A 21,315-nucleotide genomic window follows, 5' to 3' on the forward strand; every position below is an offset into this window, starting at 1 on the left:
CCTCTCTGTCCTTACTCCAGTTTCAGCAAACGTCTCAAAATAAAGGAGAGGCGAAGATGGAGAGGGGAAGTTAAAAAGGATTTTTTTCTTTTTTTAAACAGACCACAAAAGGGTAACGCACGATAGAAAGCTACAATCAGAGAAACGACAGTAAAAAGAGTGACAGAGGCTGAGAGAGTTCGAGTGGAATCCTGTGCACCCAGGGGTGATATTAGTGAACCCCATCTGTTGAACATCTGGCGCGGGGAGCCAAACACCGAGTGGCCTGCTCAGGAAATCTTAAATTTAGCAGCCATGCACTCACAGAGGGCAGGACAAGCCTCAGTCCTGCTGAGACTAATGGTGACGACTCTCCATTCATTATCCACCTAACATGTTCTCCTGACAAATGACACAAGTATGTCTACATCTGCAATTATTGGTTACCTTATTGTCTGTTGTTTATTTCTGTCAATCAATCATTCAACCTTAAAAGTGTTAAAAATACTAACAAATTCCCACCTCAAGCTCAGGATATAAAGCCCAAATTGATCTCTTAAAATGTATTCTGACAAACCGTCAATTAACCTAGAATGTTTAATTCACAAAGTTACAAAGTTCAAAGTTTCTCATACTAAGGAAACTGGAAGTGACAAGTACAAGTGACCAAATGAATTACTCTAATGTCAAACTGCTGCTGCTTAAAGGCCAGTATGTATATAATTTTCATATCTCTGATTTTGCTTCCACCCAGTGGTGGGGCACACACAGTGGCACCAGTGTTGCCCCCATTAATTTTTAATAGGGGTGGCCGAATGGGACCACCTGGCTGGCACACCAAAAGCCTGCACACATGCCACAAAAGTTTAATAAGAGACTACATTTCGATCTTACTTGGATCTTTGACATATCAAAATGTTTTTGTACGAGTTTGGAGGCATTACCCTTACTTCACTGGCACTGTTTTCTGATAGCCTTGCACTTAAGTGATGTGTGTATAATTACTCTCCCTCTATACCAAAACCAAAAGCCATAATTAAATTACAGGGATTTGATTATGCTGTTGAAGTTTATGTTAGTTGGTGTCAATATGGAGACTTAATGAATCGCATACTGATATACTTTAGTTTCTTATTTGGCAGCTAATGTTACTAATTATCTGGTGTCCATGAACTAATACAGGTGCAGTTAACATTTGGAGTTCCACAACAATCCTGTTTTAATGTGATATGTATCCGTATATACTGTGCAAGTGTCAGGTAGGTAATTGCTCTTTAAATAGGCTTGGTGTCTTTTTCATTAAAATAAATAAAGAAATAAATAATATAGCTTTAATTTGAAGGAATACACTGGTTGTAATTAACAAAACATTTACAAGCCTTCTAAAGTTTAACAAAAAAAAACTTGACAATGATGTGGTAGATGGGATGATGAGGTGCTCACTCTACACCAACGTGGGCATTAAATCTCTAATGGAGAAGTGTCACAAGGAGGTTTTGTAACCCATGGACTTGCCGTCCAACCAGCTGTGAAACACATCATGCAGAATTCACTTGTGTGAAAGGTGTCCTGGATACAACTGTATAAGGTCACAAGTTTAACAACTATATCACCATCTCTATATTTGGGACTGTTGATAGAGTCTACGACATAGCCCCTTCACAGTGTTTGTGCTGTGTATTGCCCTGTTGAAACCCCCATTCAGTGATTCATTATTAATATGTTTGTTTTCACAATTCTGGACTGGTCTATCACAGCTCAGACATAACTGGACTGTTGCATAAGATGATTTATCTGCAAGAATCAAATCACAGTCAGATTGAAGGTTTAATTGTCTTGCACAAACCAGTTAATTTGATCTAACGGTATAATAAATCCTCTTAGCTGATTGTTCAGTGGCAGCAGTCACTGACAATTTGTCAAGTTGCTTTGATACAGTAAACCACATAATATGCTTAAATTGCTCCAAGCAATATTTTTGGTCAATCATCATAACCCAAACTCTATGATTGATTTTTAATCCACAAATTGCTGGATTAGCTGTCAGGGTCTACTGTGTTTGTCCATATGTATCCGGTGGAAGGACAGGTGGAAGTGATTACAGGGAGTGAGAAGTCCTTGATAACTGGAGTGTGACTGCATTATAGGAAAAGTCAAAGTTGCTATTAGAACTTCAAACCCGTTCATTAGCCCAACCATGGCATGTCCATATAACTGACAGGATTCATGCCTGACTTCACCTCAGCAGCCGGTTCGCTCTGCAGGTAGAGCTTTTTCCTTTGTCCCAATTTCAACTCTGCTACTTCCCTCTGCAAGAAGCTTGACCATTTCATTAGACGTTTTTCAGACCAGAGGAACTTTTTCATAGTTCTAATAACCTAGTTCTGAGAACCCCCCCTTTCTGTTGTGTCCGCACTGCAAGAACTAGGAATAATTGTAGTTTATAGCACGCCGTTTTGAGTGACTTTTTTAGCACCTAAGTCAGAGTAGGTACTCTCCCAGTGCAAGAACCATGAGTGATGTAAGTGTATGGTGATTGGTCCAGACATAAATGCACATTGATTGGTCAAAACAGCCAATGCAGCCATGGCAACCACAATTACAAAAAAAAAATAAAAATAAAAAAAAGTTAGACAACAAAAAACTCAAATAACAGCTCATAACAGAATTAACGGAAAGAAACATGGACAAAAGTGGGGTCCAGGTGATACTGAGCATTTATGCTACAGGAAAATTCCAATGCATATTTTACTTGGCACAGCAAAAGTAACTGCTATACCATTGCAGATCTGAAATGTATGTAGTTCCCAGGTGGCAGTTCCAGAAGTCCCCAGAACTGTTTGGTCTGAAGGTTTTTTTTTGTGTCAGAGGAATTGTTGCATGTTCAGTTTGTTGTTGAACAGTCAGTTTTTAATGCGGCTAGTAGTGTGTCTCTCGGGACAGACATGAAGATAGGTGTGTTAGTTTATTGGTTGGTCCAGTCTAACTGAAATATCTGAACAACTGCCAGATGGATCGCCATGAAAAGTGATATATAATTGTATTTAGGTTCCATGAAGGAAGATTAGCACACAATTTGTACAGACATTGATCCAAAATAATGTGTCCGTTAAAAACTTTGATCGTCCCTCAACTTTCTATTTAGTGCTACCATGAGGTTGATATTTTTATGTCAGAGTGAAACTATTCATGGACAACTATTCATGGATGGATTACTGAACAGGCCTACCAGGTCCATGGGCCCAAAGTGTTGGGCCCCCCTTGGTCTTAATTCAATGAACACATACTGACCAGGAGGAGACTCAAAATGACCACAAAGAGACACAAAAAGATGACTAAAAGAAGCAAAACAACTACAACCTACAACATGACTACAAAGAGACACAAAACAAGCACAAAGTCACAAAATCACCTCAGAGAGACACCAAATGTCCTCAAGAAGACAAAAAAATGACCATATAAAAATTACCACAAGATTTAGTCTATAAAAACATGCAAAACAACAACAAAGAAAGAGACATAACTACAAAGTTTGTGTGTCTTGCCCCTGTAGGACAGGTGGTGGGACCTTTTGCATATCTGTGCCCATTCTCTCATAATCCGCCCATGCAGCTATTGGATTGATTGCAATGGAACTTGGTACAGATATTGATATTTCCAGCTGGATAAAATGTAATAACTTGATATTCTCACATAACACGTAGTCTTTTCTGCTTCCACCAGTGACTCAACAGTGAAAACTTTTCATGCTAATCTATGGCAAGACAAGGACCTAAAGAGGAATGTAAAATGAGTTGTAGTGTGGCAACAACCTCCACCACCCTTACAACTGGATCAGTGGGAGAATTGGCTTCGAGATTGAAAGAAACACAATTCACAAAGTCAAATAAGACAGCTTGATCAGGACAGAGCACCAAAGAGCAAAGAAGCTTAAAGCACAACAGAGATGTAAGACAGAGATAGGGAGAGGTCACTAGAGATTAAGAAAGAGGAGAGGGCATTGCTGTTTAAACCACCTCCCCCTGGAACTAAGACAAATTGGGCTATGCTCTTGTCTCAGTGGCCCCCAAGTCCCTGTCTCTCTCCAAGGAGGAAACCAGCGTCTCCCAAGCATTAAAGTGGAAAAACCAACGCCACTGCAAGAATTTAATGAGGAGTTCTCTGCACTGTTCTGCGCTCAGTGTGACACAACACTTCTTGGCATGTAGTGATTTTCTCCCTTTCTCTCTCTTTTTTTTATTCACTGCCTTTATTCCCGCTGCCTACACTGGAGGAATGGAGTGGATATCCAGGCTTGAAACCAGCAATGGCCCACTCAGTCCTCACTGTTAGGCTGCAAAAATACCATGCTTCCCCTTGGTACTGAGTATAATACGCACTTTATCAACTCTACACACCAATCATGTAAAACACCATTAAAAGTCATGAATCCACTGTACACAAGGACGAGTATAAATATTCAGTCATTCCTGGGTTGATATCATGATGGCATTTAAATTAGTAACACTAACATGCCTGGGGAATTTTTTGTTTGCCTTAGACAGAGGCTGATAAAAAGATGGATAATGGCTGGACATTTCTAACAAAGACAGAAATCCAGAATGCATTTGGCATAGGCAAGGGAAAAAGTGAAGATTAATTCAACTGTCCAATAAATCTGCCTTTTTCTCTATATACAACATTAGGAAAAAGTTCACCAGCACTCAACTGTGGTACAGCGCAACATCAGTACACAGGTGGAGTGGAAAGAGCATGCGATCACCACTAGTTGATAAAGCAAACAAGATTATTTTCCTGGGTGCAGTTACTTTTCAGTGTTATCCAATAAGAAGCTTAAGACTTGTAAACAGCCCAGGTGAAAGGCATGATCACTTTACTCTGTGTATAGATTGATAAATGCACCTGCATTTTTTGACATACTGCCTCTAAATTTTGTGTCTTTTAACTTTAAAAAAACATATTTTTTGTATTTTATTTTCATGCACATGATTTGAATTTACATTCATTTTTTGTGTGTAAATTTACTGTTCGTCGTATTTTTTTTTTGTTTGTTTGTCTGTTTGTAAACAGGCTTTCCCCAAAAGTGAACTGTATTGATACAATGTATATATGCTTTATATGCATAGCGTGCATATTTGTGGTCATTACCATGTAGAGTTGAGGCAAAAATCGAAGTTATTGTGGCTTTTCAAATACTTAAATACTTAATACATTGGTGATGGTGGGTGGGTCGCACAAGCACTGCACTATTACATGGGAGGTTGCTGTTCGTTTCCTGTGTGAAACTAAAAATCAGTGTTAACTTCTTTTAACTTAATGTTCTCGCGTCCTTTCTTTTGTTCCATCACATTACTTGATGTCATTACGAAAATTATGTAACAAATGTAGGGGTTTTTTTTAACCAAAAACACTATCTTTTTGCTTCAACCCAGCCGTGATCATTTCACTAATTTCTTTGAAAATATGTTGTGACCAATGGTCGTAACATAATGACTTCCTAAGAAGGGATGCAGACATTGGAAGTTTAGTTTTATGTAGGACAGATGAAATCGCACTTGTGCCTCTTTTCCACCCAACTTTCCCACTAGCAAAAACACATTTACTACTGATCAACTTCCATGTCACTAGGCTGATGCTCCCGCATTGACTTTAAACAGATCACAGTTGAGTGGCTCGATGGAGCCATGCACAACACAAGAAAAACTGAGCTGAGAAGAAGGTTTGTGCTCCCTTTGTAAATATTTGATCAAGGTACAAATCATGGGCAGCCATGAGATTGGAGTGCAGGCATCGACTTTTATTTTGGAGCTGCTTATGTGATATTGGTGGTGGAGGAGGAGGAGGAGGAGGAGGAGGAGGAGGAGGAGGAGAGGGGTGCAAAAAATTAATTTAAGGAGTGGGAGGCAGGAGAGCTTGCAGGCAAGGGAAGGGGCGGGGGTCTATGTTGAAAGGAGGGGAAGGGGTTGATGGATGAGCATTCCCAACACTGGTCTGATTGAGTGGTAAAACAAGCCTTATGAATTAATGCTTGGTGATAATCCAGAGTAAGCACACCGAGGGCCACAGCAGAGCTATGTAAGCAAAAACACTGCTTTTTCTACTTTTCTACGCACGGACCTCACTCACTACATACCCTTAGGGGAAAAATCAAACAAAAAAAACCCACTAGGTTTTGGTTATGGGAACATTTAACATAATTCCAAGTTTACCCAGGTTATCTAAACAATTTAACCAGTAGTCAAACCAAGACAAATATTAAATGTAGGCCTATTGCCCCAGCTGTTGGCTGTAAACATCAGTTAGATGCTAGCAATCCACAGTTAGAACTCAACATGCATTTAGTATTTAGCTCAGTGGCCTAGTGGTAGAGTGTCCACCCTGAGACTGGGAGGTTGTGGGTTCGATCCCCAGCCGGGTCATACCAAAGACTATAAAAATGGGACCCGTTGCCTCCCTGCATGGCACTCAGCATCAGGGGTTGGAATTGGGAGGTATCACCACATGATTCCCGAGTGCAACACTGCTGCTGCTGCTCACCGCTCCCTCAGGAGATGGGTCAAATGCAGAGAACAAATTTCACACACTCAGGTGTGTGACAATCAGTGGGACTTTAACTTTACTTTACTTTATGTACTTAAAACAAGCCTACAGTATAGTCATATAATCAGTTTAATGTAGTTGTAATGTCAGTGAACAGCAACATCTGTCTAAAGATTGCTAACTTAAAGCTACCAGATCAAGTCATGCTGTTAGGCCTTGTCTGCATCAAGCTGTGCGGTTGTTGTATTGTTTGCGAGTTCATCATTGTCTTACTTAGATAATGAGATTGCTGCATCTTCTTTCAAACATTCATCCATTTTAAAATTGAGGGACCTCTCTGAGAGGCACATTAAGTAAAACCAATAATAAGAGTCTATATCTTCGCTAGACTCACAAGTCAGTCTTTAGATGCTTTGCTTAACTAAAGACTGATGTCTTTCTCCTTGATTTTGTGTTTAGATGGACGGATGCAATTTCAGAGTTTAAAAAAACTCCCTACGTTGCAGAACCAATAGTAAATCCGCAGGGCGGTCCTTCAGTGGCTCGCTGAACTCTTGTGCTCGTAAACATAGTCCGACTGCGTTAAAAGTTTTACACAAAGTCGCTGTAAGTCCTTCATTTCCACAAACTTGTGGACTGAGCACACGTTTGATAAAACGGAGTAAAAATCTCTCGGCATCCATTTTCAAGCTCTCTGTGTGTTTGTTTCCTTGCGGACGAGAAAAGGAGGAGCGCATATTTCCGGGAGGGCATGTCCTTTTCAAAAATGCAAGAGGCGTTGCTTTGGCCGTTTTCTCCAGTGTGTTCAACACACTTTAGAAAGGAGTGTCCCCAGACTATCAGAAGGCGGAGATCTCTGATTGTCTGGTGGCGAGACTATATCTTCGCTAGCATGGTGCTTTGAGGTAAACGATTCCATCACAGTGCTAGCATACTTACAATCAGAATATTAACATGGTAATGTCTAGCAGGAAATGTTTATCATGGCCGCCATTATTATTTCTTGTGTTGGTGTACTAAAACTTATTCATTAGCATTAAAGTGATTGATTTGGTAGAGTGGACTGAATAAAGGAATCAAACAAAGTAAAAATATCAGTTTAATAAGCTGTATAAAAAATTATATATGTATAAGAGCATAAACAGAGAGGTTTAGCTGTGGAGATGGACACTGGGGCAGAGAGTTGGTTTATGAGATCGATTGTGTATTGATGCGTTAGAATAAAATAGGTGCAGGACCAGAGAAGCAGTTTGCTTCTTTTTTCTCCTTTTGGTAGATGAAATGTCCATTTATGTTGCATTTATGTTTTTTTGTTATTTTGTTGTTGTTGTTGTTGTTGTTTTTAATGTTTAAAAGAAAGTATATTCAAAACAACAAAAAGTAAAGGCCCACAGTGGGCTTAGGTGGCATTTATTTTTTCATACCTTCATAATTTCCTAAAATTTCATATGACAGATATGACAGTATTCGTTTGATGCTGTTTTCCCTGCTGTCTCTTTCTGTCGTCAGTGGTTGGCTGTTTACAACCCTGTAACATTATTTTGATCACTCGCAGTTGCCATGTTTCCCAGCTCAGCTGCCAGTCCCATCAGTAGACAGTGGCCTCTAGTGGCACTTTTTGTGAACTGCATACGATACATCCCTAATACAGCATATCTGTTTGAGTTTACTAGAAAGAGAAGCATCTATTTTCTTTACAACAATGACAATCATACTATTGGGATTTCTAAATACCCTGATATACTGCAGTTTTGCAGGTATTAGGTAATAAACCACACATATTCCAAAGACATAGCTGATGGTAGATGAAAAAATAATTACCAAGGTGATAACAACTCAAATTAATGTCTGAATCAAATTTAATGGCAATCTATCTGATGTCAATAAATTTCGATCTGAACCAAAAGAGTGTCATTCTTGGTAGATGAAAAGATGTGTAGAAGCTTTTAGTCCCCTCTATGGATCAAGCCCCAAAATCACTGGATCCTTTATCCTTCAATAATGCAACTCATTAGCATTAATTTATTAGATCTCACTGCGTGGTAAACACTAACATCTTTCAAACTTAACACCTCCATTTTGTAACACCGGTTTTGTGTTAAAAATGTGTAGCACAATCTGAGACCTGATGTCATTTTCTTGACCTTGTCTTGAGGTTTAATATTTGTTTTCTCTTGTATTTGTTTGAAAGTGGTTCAAACATCTGGTTGCTTGTATTGCTGTTTTACTGCACTCTGCTCCAGCAGCCAGATCTCAGCAATTAACCCGAGTAAAAGACGATTATCACTGATGGGAAGGATGGCCAAAACTACAAAAATAAGATGCTGGCTATAAATAGCCAGAGTTTGGTTTCCTCCCAGTCTTTGAGTCTAAGCCAATGGTGGCTGTTAATCTTCATAAAATGATAATATGATATTTATTTCCTCATTAACAGCCAAGGAGGCGGTTTTAAAATGTGTCCTTATGTGTCTTCAACACTTTGCATCTTGATGCCGACTTTGAGATTCATCCTGAATCCTAATTTTCATTGCTTAATTCATTAATGACTTTTACTGCAAATGCTACTTTGTGAGCACTTAACAACTGTGAAATACTTGTGCATGTGTGTGTGTGTGTGTGTGTGTGCGCGCGCAGGCATGTACATACATTTTTCCATTCTGGTGAAAAATGGGATTTTACTTTATGGCCATTAGTTTTGGCTGTGTTCAGAATAATAATCCATGGTTACAGAAACATGTTAATGTGACCAGAGAGGAGAAAAACCCAGGAGACCTGCTACAAGAAGCAAATACTGCTTTATGAATATGAAAGAAAGAAAGAAAGAAAGAAAGGACAGGGGGAGAAAAGAAAGACATGAGGAGAAAAAAGCAGAGAAAGGGAGATGATGAACAAACAAAGAAGAACAAAAGAAGAAAGGAAAGGAAAGGAAAGGAAAGGAGAAATGGGAAGAAAAGAAATTGTTGGAAGAGTAGAAAGAGTTGAAGTACTACAAAGAAACCATGAACAAATGAAGATGTGGGAAGAAAGGGAAAGAAGAAGGGGAGAAAAAGGATGGAGAGAACACAGAGGATGGATGAAAAAGAGAAAAAAGGATGACAAAATGAAATAGAATATAAGGTGTTTTAAAAAGAGTAAGAGCAGAACAAAAAGACAAGAGCAGTGTGGGAAGAATGCATAATGAACAGTGTAAGGTAAAAATGGAAATAATAAACAGCAAAAAACAAAATGGAAGAAACAAGAGAGAGGCCACAAAGAAAAAGAACAGGAAGTGAGTGAAAAGCTTACAAAACTGTTAAGTAAAACCCGGGGCCTGTTGTCTAACTGACACACCAAATATCATAGTAAGATGGTGACATTTCTTTCACCTTTCTCAGGGAGAAAGCAGCTGCTTCCATTCCACTGTCAGCAGGGATGACTGATGGAAGTCGAGTGAAGTGCATTTCAACATTCAAAATGAGAAAGCGTTCTGGGAAATGGCAGGAACACCCATCTACACCTTTCACCGCTGTATCGGAGAGCTGTCACAGCTGCAGAGTGAATGGCCACCTATCGAGCCTGACAAAAGAACACAAAGTGTCTGAAAGTCCTGACATGTGCCAAGGTGGCGCGGAGGGGGGAGGGAGGAGGGCCCGTGGCCAAAAGAACCACCACCTGGCAACCGTCAGCCGCCTCTCTGTCAGGAATATCCCATCAAATTGCATCTTACAGCTTCCAAAACGACTGGTGGTGTCACAGGTTTCAATCTAGAGGGTAGGTGGAGTGTGAACTCTCTCTTTGGATTTTGCCGTGTCCATTTGTTTTCCCATCTCATCTCCTTCTTCTCTCACCTCCCGGTGTTTGTTTGGTGTCGCCGTCGGTTAGGCTCATCAGCCTCCATGCCGGCCGACAGCCTGTCAGTCTAAGCTCCTTTTAACACACAACAGCCCTGCACAGTGACACAGAAGCTCCGCTGGCATCCCGCTTAGCAAAATGGAAAAAAGGGCTTGGCTGCGTACACCTCTCCACTCTCATCAGCATCTCGTGCTGTCTCTATGTCTTTCTCTTTTCTCTTTGTTTTTCCCCTCTCTGTGTTGTGTTTCTGCCTGCACGCAACCACAGCCTGCCAGGGTGTCTTGCAGCATTTATTGGTTTACCATGAGGGATGCAGACAAAAGAACAGGCTTTTTTGCCAGAAGTACATTCAACTAATCTTTTACTCTGTTGTTGTTGCCTGTAGGGCTAGGTACTACTTGATATTTTTAATACCAGTGTCAATATGGTACTTGAGTTTTGCTACCAGTACCAAACTTGTCCTGTTTGTGTTACCTCACTATGAGAAATAGACACATTTTTGACACACTTTTAACCCCTCTATTTTTGAAAAAAAAAGAAATATGGGTTAAACAAGCAGAACCAGTCCTGCCTCACATTTGTCACATGTCATCTATCTCATCATCTCTCAAGATTTTGCTCTCCTGGATGGATTTGAGCTTGCTCTTTCACCAAATGGGCCTCCATGCTGTGTTGTGAGATGAGCATCCTGCACCCAAAATGCTGTCAAATCTTTCACCTTAAATTGCCAACTCAGCCACTGTAATAGACTTGGAAAAAGGCAGGAAAGAAACAAAAAAAAAACTAAATACAAACCCAAGTCAAAGAAATGCCAGTTTGCACAGGACTAACAGCCTCTGTCACAACTGATAATGCCACAGGGTTTCATATTAGGTCCTGTTTTACTTTCCTCATATATACTTACCTTTAGTATAATATTGCCTTCAGTTGTTATGCTGATGACACGCTGCTGTACCTCATATTGAAACCTTGTGATTCATGCAGGTCAACTCCCTTTTAAAGTGCAATGAGGATGAAAAATTGGGGATAGCTAAAAGCTTCCTACCAGCTTAACCAGAATAAAACTGAGGTCTCAATCTTAAGACCAGCAGTTAAATGTCCCACCACAATCAATAACTTTGGGCCTCTGTCATTGAATGTAAAGTCCCATGCAAAAAAACTTCCTCTTTGATTCTGTTTTAAAATTTGATAACCAAATCAACTCAGTTGTCTACCATCATAGATCAATTGCAAAATTAAAACCATTTCTGCCCGTTAAATATCTGAAGACTTTAGTCCACACTTTTATTTCCTCTTGCCTCGATTACTGTGATTCTCTTTATGTAGTAACCAGTCTCTCTCACCTGCAGCTTGTTCAACCTGCAGCAGCAAGACTCCTCACAGGTAACAGGAAGAGAGACCATATCTCCCCTGTACTGGTCTCTCTTCACTGGTTGCCAGTGAAGTACAGAATTGATTTTAAGATTTGTTTTTTAAGCACTGCATGGACTGGCACCAGGCCACATCTCTAAACTGCTTAGACCCTATTTCACTTCCCAAACCCTCAGATCTCATGACCAATTACTACTCTCCATTCCATCATTCCATGCACCTAGTTAAAAACCAAATGTAATAGAGCTGTTTTGGTTGTTGGCCCTAAATTGTGGAATAGTTTGCTGCTAACAATGAGATCTCCTCCCTCCACTTATACCTTCAAAAGCTATCTTAAGAGCCATCTCTTTTCTTCAGCCTTTTAATTATCAACATGATGACATGCCTGAGCATGACCACACTCTGATTTTTATTTGCTCCTATTTTTGTGTGCAATGCTATTTTTCGTATTATGATTTCCTCAAGATATTTTATGTTTTTATTTATTTATATTCTGAAATGTATGATTGTTTTTATTTGGTCATTCTTATGTTTTAATGTCTCTGTGAAGCATTTTGTCATCATTTGTTCTTTTTAAATGTGCTCTATAAATAAACATGACTTGACTAATACCACATGACCTATGTGTTTAGTGAAATATGGTAGGTAATTTGCAGTGGAATTTTTACTTTACAAATTAGGGACACAGCAAATTAAGATCACAGACAACCTCCACATTTATTACTGATTACTAAAGGTCACCAGGTGGTACTTGTCCACGTGCAAATTGGTCTAAAGCCACAGTTATAACCAGCTCAGTGGCCTAGTGGTAGAGTGTCCGCCCTGAGACTGGGAGGTCGTGGGTTCGATCCCTGGCCGGGTCATACCAAAGACTATAAAAATGGGACCCAGTGCCTCCCTGCTTCGCACACAGCATCAGGGGTTGAAATTGGGGGGTTAGATCACCACATGATTCCCGAGTGCAGCACCGCTGCTGCTCACTGCTCCCTCAGGGGATGGGTCAAATGCGGAGAACAAATTTCACAATCAGTGGGACTTTAACTTTAACAATTATCACCCAACTCTGTGGTGTCCCTTGCATCTACAGTTTAAAGTCTCTTGTAGCCAGTCTTTTCCAGCCCAAAAACCTCACTCTCAGAGAAAGCCCTGGTACAGTAAACATCAAACAGCAGACAAAGTTTGCCACTACTGTAGATAATGAACACAGTGGAGCATTTAGTAGCTAAAGAGACAGATGTTTCTGTCATAAGTTGATGGAGACCAAACCAGAGCTAAACGGAGAACGACTAACATTCTTCTGGTGGCCAGAAACACAACTCTGTTAGTTAGTCATTAACTTTGTAAGTTAGTCACGTGTCGTATGTTGAAATATTTCAAGATATTCTCACTCCCAACTTGTCAAATACCGCAGCGTTGACAGTGGCTCCAATTGTGACGTGTTAGATACCCCCCAGCATCAGTTGTGAACATGTCAGTTTCCATGTCAATTTTCCCCTCGCCACATACCACAGTGTCTTTCAAAATAAACTTCCATCTTCACAGGAATTGTAGGTTTTGCCACCAAAACTTCTACATGTTTAGACAAAACTACTTAGTGGCTTGAGTTTAAATAATTACTGTATGTTTATTACAATCACTTAGCAAGGATGTTACTAAGAATGTTGACACAAACACTGGCCTCCTGGGTAAAAGTCATGCATGTGTTTGACCCACAAACTCTTTCTACTATGTTATTGCCATGGACAGGTTTACATTAGCATTGATGTCTCTCATACATGTTGCGAGGTTGCTTGTGAGGTGGTAACAGAGGCCGAGGGCTGCTGACCAGACTGCTGTATTTGATGCCGTGGGAATGAAAGTTGGTTGATTAATCAGATTGCTGTGGACTTACTTTATCCCCAAGTGACCAAAAACTCTAACAAATAAATCCAGGTTTCTCAACTGTAGTTTAAATACAAACAATTAAAGACTTTTACCCTATTAAAACAAAAATGATTTGAATTAGCACCTTTCTGATCAGTTGAGTAAAACAAACGTACCTAGATGTAATGCCAGTGTTCCATACTACACATTTTTCAGTACTCAGTGGTATGATTACATTTCGGTGGGTGCCAAAAAAGTATTGGGGTTTGATACCCAGCCCCTGCTGCCTAGCTGAGAGAAACATCAAACTCAATGATGGGTACAAATCTGTCACACAAGCAGAGCAGTATGTGTGTTCTGCTGTTGTTTTTTTCTTTAAAGACAATGCAACTGGAGCTATAGTGGAAAGAGACTACTTCAAAGTCTGTTTGATGCTCGATCTAGGCTTTTTCTAAGAGCATTAGTCAGACGTATGAACGAAAAGCATGATGGTGATAATGGCAGAGGGAAGTAGAACATATGGCAACCAACGCGAAACCCTGCCGGAAGCAAACAAGACTTAGCAAAGCAGAATGAAGAAAGTGAGAAAAGTGGAGAGACGTGGGGGGAGGGCGAGAGGGTGATGCTGTTGGAAAGCAGCTCTCACAGGCCTGACTGAGCTAAAATTCGGGAGGCACCTTCCAGAAAATGATAGGGGAACACCCCCTCCTCTTCTCCAAATAATCCGGCAGTGGACTTGATTAAAACAATGAAGTGGAACAATGGAGACGGAGAGATAAGAGAAAAAAAAAGTGAAAGTCTGGTGGTGGTTGAAGAGTGTGCCTTATTTTCAGCAGCCCATTAAGTCTGAGAGAAACCGGGACCGGCTTGAGGAGGAGGCCAGACATCTCCATCTTTCCCACCATTCTCCTTTTTCAAGCTGCACCGTGGGGCCACGAGCATATGAATTTATATATGTATAAAAAAAAATCTGACGAGAAACAGATTAAAAACCTAACAGGCACGCTCAGCTGAGCAGAAACGCTGATCGAAAAACAAAATAAGGCGATGCTCCATGCTCGGCTCCGCTCATCGCATTCTTGAGATATCATTAGCGCCTCTGCACTTAATATCATCATTACTATTGTTATCATTATCAGACCTATTTATCTTTAGTTTCCCCCTTTGTGCAACAAAACAGCATCATTTCCTGCTAAAAATCAATAGCACAATAGAAGGGATGTTTTCTTTTTTCTCCATTTATCTGCTTCCCGATCCCTCTATCTCTCTCGTCTTGCTCTCTCAGGCAGCTTCCTCCTAATGACAAGGCGGCAGCTACCAAAGCAGCATCCCACATGGATAACTGCCACCCCTCCCACCCCCGCTGCATCTTACATATACACACACATGGACAAACATGACATGGTATCTTTTAATCAATCTATTAAGGAAAGCCGGGGTGGCGTTGACAGGCCCCTCACTGACTGATAAAGTGACCCGTGAGCCAACGTGCGAGCGTTTTTCTGGCCACAGCGGAGGCCAGATAATAGCCCGGTGAGCACTGAGATGATGATGATGATGATAATGTTGGCAACCGAGGGCCACGAAGCATATCCAATCCCTTCCCTAAATGTCAACCTTCTCCCTATATCGCTGCGACAAAAAGGCTCAGAGAAAAGGTTTGTGACACGGGGGCCTGCTTAGAATGGTTAACAAACTGGCTTGTCTCGTTTGTTCCTGGATTTAAGAGGAGCAGAAAAGGTGCACGTGTATGCGCATACACTCTCCAACAGAGAGGAAAAGGAGAGTGAACTTGAAAAAAAAAATAGGCGAGGAAAGAGACAAAGATAGATGGAAGGAGGGTTGTGTGTTTGTGGGGGTGAAAAGATGTGCTAGCTCAGGCGCTTGTTGTGAGATTACAATGACTGTTCTGTTTTTCCTCCTAGCCAGGAGCGACAGGGCCCATTCATTTTTCGCAGCACAGAGAGACAGATGGAAGGCCAGACATCTCTTTCTTTCCCTGTCTCTTCTGTCTCCTTCCTTTTCTTTCTTTCTCCCTCTCCCTTGTGTGTTTGGTTAACCCAGGGCTGAAGTGCAGTGCGGTGACAGGGGCGTGATGCCTCGACGCTGACACCGCACGCCGCAGACAGGAAAGGAAAAGTGATGCTCTGTGTCAGCTAGCGGACGCCCCGCAGTGATGTTCAGTGCTTTCCATCTCCAAAAAAAAACAAAAAAAACAGATGTTTGCGTGGCTGCAAACCGGCCATTATGTGGGCGACTGGGGGCGTGTTGGCAGCAGTCGGGTCACTCGTGCGTGACACGACAGTGCTGCACAATCTTCCTGTATTTCTGACGGCACTTGGCTGAATCATTGCGGGTGTTGCTCCGCAGCAAGGTATGACATTATGAAGGTGGACTCCGGAGTAAACAGTGCACTCTACTCTTCGAAGGCTCAGAGGATGAAGCGCTCACCAGCGCTATCCCAACACCACAGGCTGGAGCCGAGGCCATAATTGCAGGCGTCATAGCCTCCCTGCTGGGGAAATCACAGAGAGCTGCTTCGAAGATGCGCTGTACGCTTTACGGATCAGCAGGGAAACACAAAACCGCATATACATGGAATGAGATAAATTACTGGCGTTGTTCTCAGACGACTTCTATTTGCATTTCCGAGAGCTCTTTTTTAACGTGTATGGTATGCAAATCTTAAAGCGAGTGGGAATCTTTAGCACGTTTCACTCCAGTTGGTCGAATTAACAAACCAGACAATGAAGCCATTTAAAAGACTACATGCAGACTTTCCTCACAAGAGCAGGAAACAGCATACATGAGGAAAAAGAGAGACGTACTGTACTTCAACACTACTGAACAAGAGCCTCGTTATGATCAGAAATGGTTCTGAATGTGATCATAACCACCTAGCTCTTTTTATTAAAGAGAAGCAGGACTGAAAAAATCATGCGCCACCATTTCAATTATCTCCATTATCCTGTATTCCTGAATGTAATGTTATGTAATCTTATTATAAAACTTATTTTCCATTTCATTTTTCTTAATTTAAATGTGGTGATGTGTTTTTTTTCCTGTCACAACACTGACACTCATTTCCAAGCTGATTTTGTATTGGAAACAGGTTTTTGTTTTATTTCAGCACTCGGTAAGGCTACAAAATGATTCAACACATATACAGAGAGCCCATCTACACAACTGAGAATCTCTACACAAAGAGGGAATCTTTTCAGAGAGTCTTCACATGACAATAAAGCAGGTCCAGTAAACCAGAAATGCTGAAATTCTTCTAAGCCGCCTTTTTTTTTTTCTTTTTATAGCTGATTATACATCATCAGCCACCAAAGCGATCCGCATTTGCATGTGGCCCATGGGTGACGTGTTTTGGGTTTTTTTCTGGAAAGCCGATCTTGCCTTTCCCTGTGCTTTTTCCAAACCAATCTCCTGGATAAGAGCCTTATTAATAGAAAAGAAGAGCGGGGCTGGAGGTAAGGAGAGCAGCGCTGAGAGCCTGCGGATGATGATACCCAGCAGGAGAGAAGCACACTCATCTCTGTTCCTATATCATCTGCCAGCCCCGTGAACATGAACCAGCCACCTTGGGCTCGCTCGAAGCCGGTATCATGACAACACGTGGTCAAGCCAAGGGGGGAGGGAGAGGAGGCAAAGAGGAGGTCAAGTAGAGAGAGACAGCGAGGGAGAGATTATCAATGTTCCACGTCCTGAGCCGTGGATTTGCCCTTCGGTGACGATGCCCATTTGCCCAGAAATTTGTCACGTCGCAAAAGCATCACAAACTGGCAGCTGAATATCTGTCCATCTGTCCTTTTCCTATGTATTTCCATAGCTTGTATTTTGTTGAAATAGATTTTCTCCTAACAAAAAAGACGTTTTGAGATTTTTCTCTTCATTTCTCATCTATTAAAAGACAGAGTGATATGCAGCTGATTTTAACATGTGCCATTCTGCTATGCAATAAGCCCCAGCTCTCCCATTTCCTCTCATAGCAGGCATTTTTTAATTCTTCATTATTTTTAATCCCTACAACATTGATTTTTTTTTTTGTTGTTATTGATAAAAGCATCTGTTTGTTTCCAATCAGTGAACACACTGGAAAAAGACTGTTTTACCTGCTAATGAGCCTGTTTTTAATTTAAAAAATGACTGCATCTTTATTCAAAGAAAAAAAAAAGTGTTAATCCATTTGGTTTTACTCATCTTGAATATCTGGTCCGTGAAAAACAGCTGGCTTCATTTTCAGCAGCACAAACAATCTTGTTTTCATGGGCCACCACGAATAAATGAATCCTCAAACCATTCTTTCCATCCTTCTGTCTGTGCCCCCACCCATCCATCCATCCATCCATCAGCACCATCCATCTGTCGCAGCAGGTCTCTCTTCGACTCCCCGGCTCACTTGACTTTATTTCTCTCCAGGTTTGTGATCAGATGGAATGCAAGATGATAAATAGAGGGAATGAGGGCACGAAACCCCTAAATGTCTAACAGGAGCCACATTTCAAAAATTGAAGTCAGTATATCAATCCTAACGGTGTTTAAATACTGGGATGGATTTGTTAAAGCAGTGTCTGTGCTCAGTGGTCAACAGGGCATCTTTTGCTCTAACTTTCTCTCATTCTGTGAGTGTGTGTGCGTGTATGTGTGTGTGTTCCAAGACATCTCCTAAGACTCATAAGACATATAAGAGCTAATCTAGGCAAGCTGAAAAGTAGGCTAATACAGCCTGACTAGCCGGCTGTGTGATAACGTGTCATATCTACAGACAGCTCTAGCTGACAGCTCCAACACGAGCTCGGTGAATTTTAACATCAGAGTGGCCCCTCACACTTGGGGGGTGGTAATGGGGGCCAATATGAGTCCAAGATGTGATCAAGGGTCCAATGGATTCATTAATGCACTTCTCAGATTTCTTTAAAAGACAGAACTAGTAAAAGCCTGTTTTGCTCACGCCGCTGTTACACACCGATTTGAGAGCAGAGCTGAGTAATATATCTGTATGCTATCAAACTAGGGTCGTGACTTTGCACTTGGACAGTGTTGGGGATTTTCGGTTATTGCAATGTAAAAGGTTCTATTTGAAATTTGTCATTTAGTCGTTTTAGAAGCTGAATCACATTTCCGAGCTTATCTGTGTGCTGCGGCTGAGTCAGACAAACAGAGAAAACCTCTCCATCACTCCACATTACAGATTCTCTTTTGCTTATTTTTTTTTCTTAAGGGCAAATATCCTCTGAAAGCACCATTTGTCACGATGTCCCGGTATTTGGTTAGAAATATTGAGACGTTAACCATTTTTTCCCATTATCGCCCCAACCTCGATTGAATCTAATTCTAATAGTACTGATTCATATCTAACGACAAAGATGCCCACAGAGGGAATTCCTTTGTAAAATATGACCACATCTATATGCATATGACTCTATTTAAAGGCTGGGTGGGTGGGTAACGGTGAACATGAGAACATCACACCTCCAGAATTTCACTCAGAGCTTTTGTAGGGTTGGCCAGCGTGTGTGAAATTGTCTTAGACATTTCTTAGAACTTCACACAGCTGGAGAAATGAAGCGTATATGGACACTCTGGTCAAGGTCAAATATGATTTGTTGGATTTATTTCCCAATTTGATACAAGAGATTTCTCCTCTTTACTGTCTGAGAGTGAGAGCAACAGAAAAGGTGTTGTTCTTCCTCAGGTATCGGCTCCTGAGGGTTTAAAGCCAGACCTCACAAACTGGGGTCCAGGGCCCAGGAGTGTTTGATTTAACTCTAAGTGAAGCAGAGGGTTCCCTCTGCAAAGTGAATGTGGGAAATCGTTCAATTCTGTTATATAACAGCTGGAGATTAGCCCAATTAGAGAGAGGAAGCATTTAGGACAGTGTTTTCTTCAAAGTAGTCAGTGTTCCACAGCCATATGGTATCTAGAGTCCCATCTTCTTGTTTGTTGAACCCCTCTCAGGGGTCTACATGACAATCCCAAACACAGACACGAGGTCTGCTTTCCCCTCAGCACAGATTTGAGCCTCAACTGCAATTTTTGGGGGCTGTGTGCTTGAGTGTGTGAAGCGGCTTCACAGCCCTGCTGTCTTGCTCGAGGCGGTGAGATAACGGCTTTGGCGTATGCGCCGCCGGCTGACAAGGCATCACATCTTCCTCGTTTTATCTACCCATATCCCTGACCCAACTACCAGCCTTCCATGCCTGCTGCTCCTCTAATAGCATCCCAACCTACTGTGTCTTTTCCCCCCAGTTTGATTGCTATTTAAAGGGTTAAAAAGAAATTTAAAAAACGGTGGATTTGGAGAGCTTAAGAGCGAGTTCTACCAGAGGGAAGGAAGCAGGGGCAAATACGCTCCTGTGATGGAGTTGTGCTTTTAATGGGTATGAGGAGGTTCAAACAGGTCTCTCAGCTGCATACTAATCCTTCCACTAACTGCCTTTTTTGCGTCTCCGACAGTTTGTAGTCGACGTGCCGGTGCCGGGGAAGCGCGTCAAGCCAAAAGGCACGAAATATTCCCAGCCAGTGACCCGTTACAGGATACTCCGTGAGGGGACCTGACTTCTATCAGCCTATTAGAGATGCATTGCGTTCTGACAGTGCCACAGCGATAACCACATTCCTTCATAGACACGAGCACAATACAAAAAAATCCCAGTGTTTGACTTGTAGGGGTATGAAACTTACCAGGATGACACTCGGCCCACAGGAGCACGAAGGCAGGCAAAATGAGAGAGAAAATCCACCAGCAGCAACAACACGATTGCAGTAGCCTCCACATGGTAGTGATATGCACGTCGACATGCAAACAATAAGCAACAACAACTGTTGAGTTTCCCCCTTTTGCGGGCAAATCAGCGACGCCTTCGCTGCGTAAAAAGCAGCACCGGAGACGCAGCGCAGACGGAGACTGGGCACGGTGGAGGGCGGAGAAATTTTTAGAGGTCCAGTAAAGAGTCTTTCCGTCCCAAAATCCCCCCGATATCCCCGGATATCAGCATAACACTCGGGTACTGATGGTTATGGAGGAGCGTGTATGTGCAGCAGGAGAGGGGGGAAAGCGGGTTATGGGAGACTAGCAGCGGCGGTCCACACAGCGCGTCGTCGCTCCTGCGGCTGCGGCGGTGGAGGCAGCGCTCGTCGGGCACACAGAGAGGGGAGAGTCGGTGTTGGTGTTGGTGTTGGTGGTGGAGAGGCGCTGGAAGCTTTCCATTCCTCCGTCCATCCAGGAAATAGCGTGTGAGCCCAAGTCTGGCAGAGACTTTAAAACAGTCTTGAGGGGAGAGAGAGAGATAGAGAGAGGGAGAAAGAGAGAGAGAGAAGGGATGGAGAGAGAGAGAGGTCATTCCTCTGGATCCTAGCGCCGGCTATAGAACGCACAGTCGCTCAGGATAATAGCATGCACATGTCCCATAATAATGGGTAATAATAGATATGTGCTCTCCAGGGGGTCCTCCAGCTTTTTGTTCATATTAAAGACTCTAAAATAGATCCACGTTAGACAAAGCTCCTCCGTCTCACCATTCCTGAGGATTCTGTCCTAGAAGGAGCCCAGTGTGAAAGGACTGTGTTGAGTGATCGGTTATGAAGCATATTGAATCAACCAAATGCATCAATAAATGCAATGCAAGGTGACATAGTATCAACTTAACCTAAATAATGCTGTGAGTCTGCATCACTGTAAAAGAAAGCAAAATTGTAGTTTGTTTGCAGGGTCGGAATAAACCT

The 21,315-nt window shown here is 41.8% G+C and overlaps 1 protein-coding gene across 1 annotated transcript in view; it reads right to left on the bottom strand.

Moving 5' to 3' along the window:
* Positions 1–20,847, bottom strand: part of LOC117256754 (receptor-type tyrosine-protein phosphatase gamma-like) — a 621,431-nt gene extending 600,584 nt beyond the window's left edge. The window contains exon 1 of the mRNA XM_033626372.2: positions 20,275–20,847. Within this exon, the coding sequence (XP_033482263.2) occupies positions 20,275–20,368 (94 nt within the window). The 5' untranslated portion in view covers positions 20,369–20,847. The remainder of the gene's footprint in view (positions 1–20,274) is intronic.
* Positions 20,848–21,315: the final 468 nt, after the last annotated feature.

Source organism: Epinephelus lanceolatus, chromosome 1 (genome assembly GCF_041903045.1).
Source record: "Epinephelus lanceolatus isolate andai-2023 chromosome 1, ASM4190304v1, whole genome shotgun sequence".
In the NCBI taxonomy this organism is placed as follows: domain Eukaryota; kingdom Metazoa; phylum Chordata; class Actinopteri; order Perciformes; family Serranidae; genus Epinephelus; species Epinephelus lanceolatus.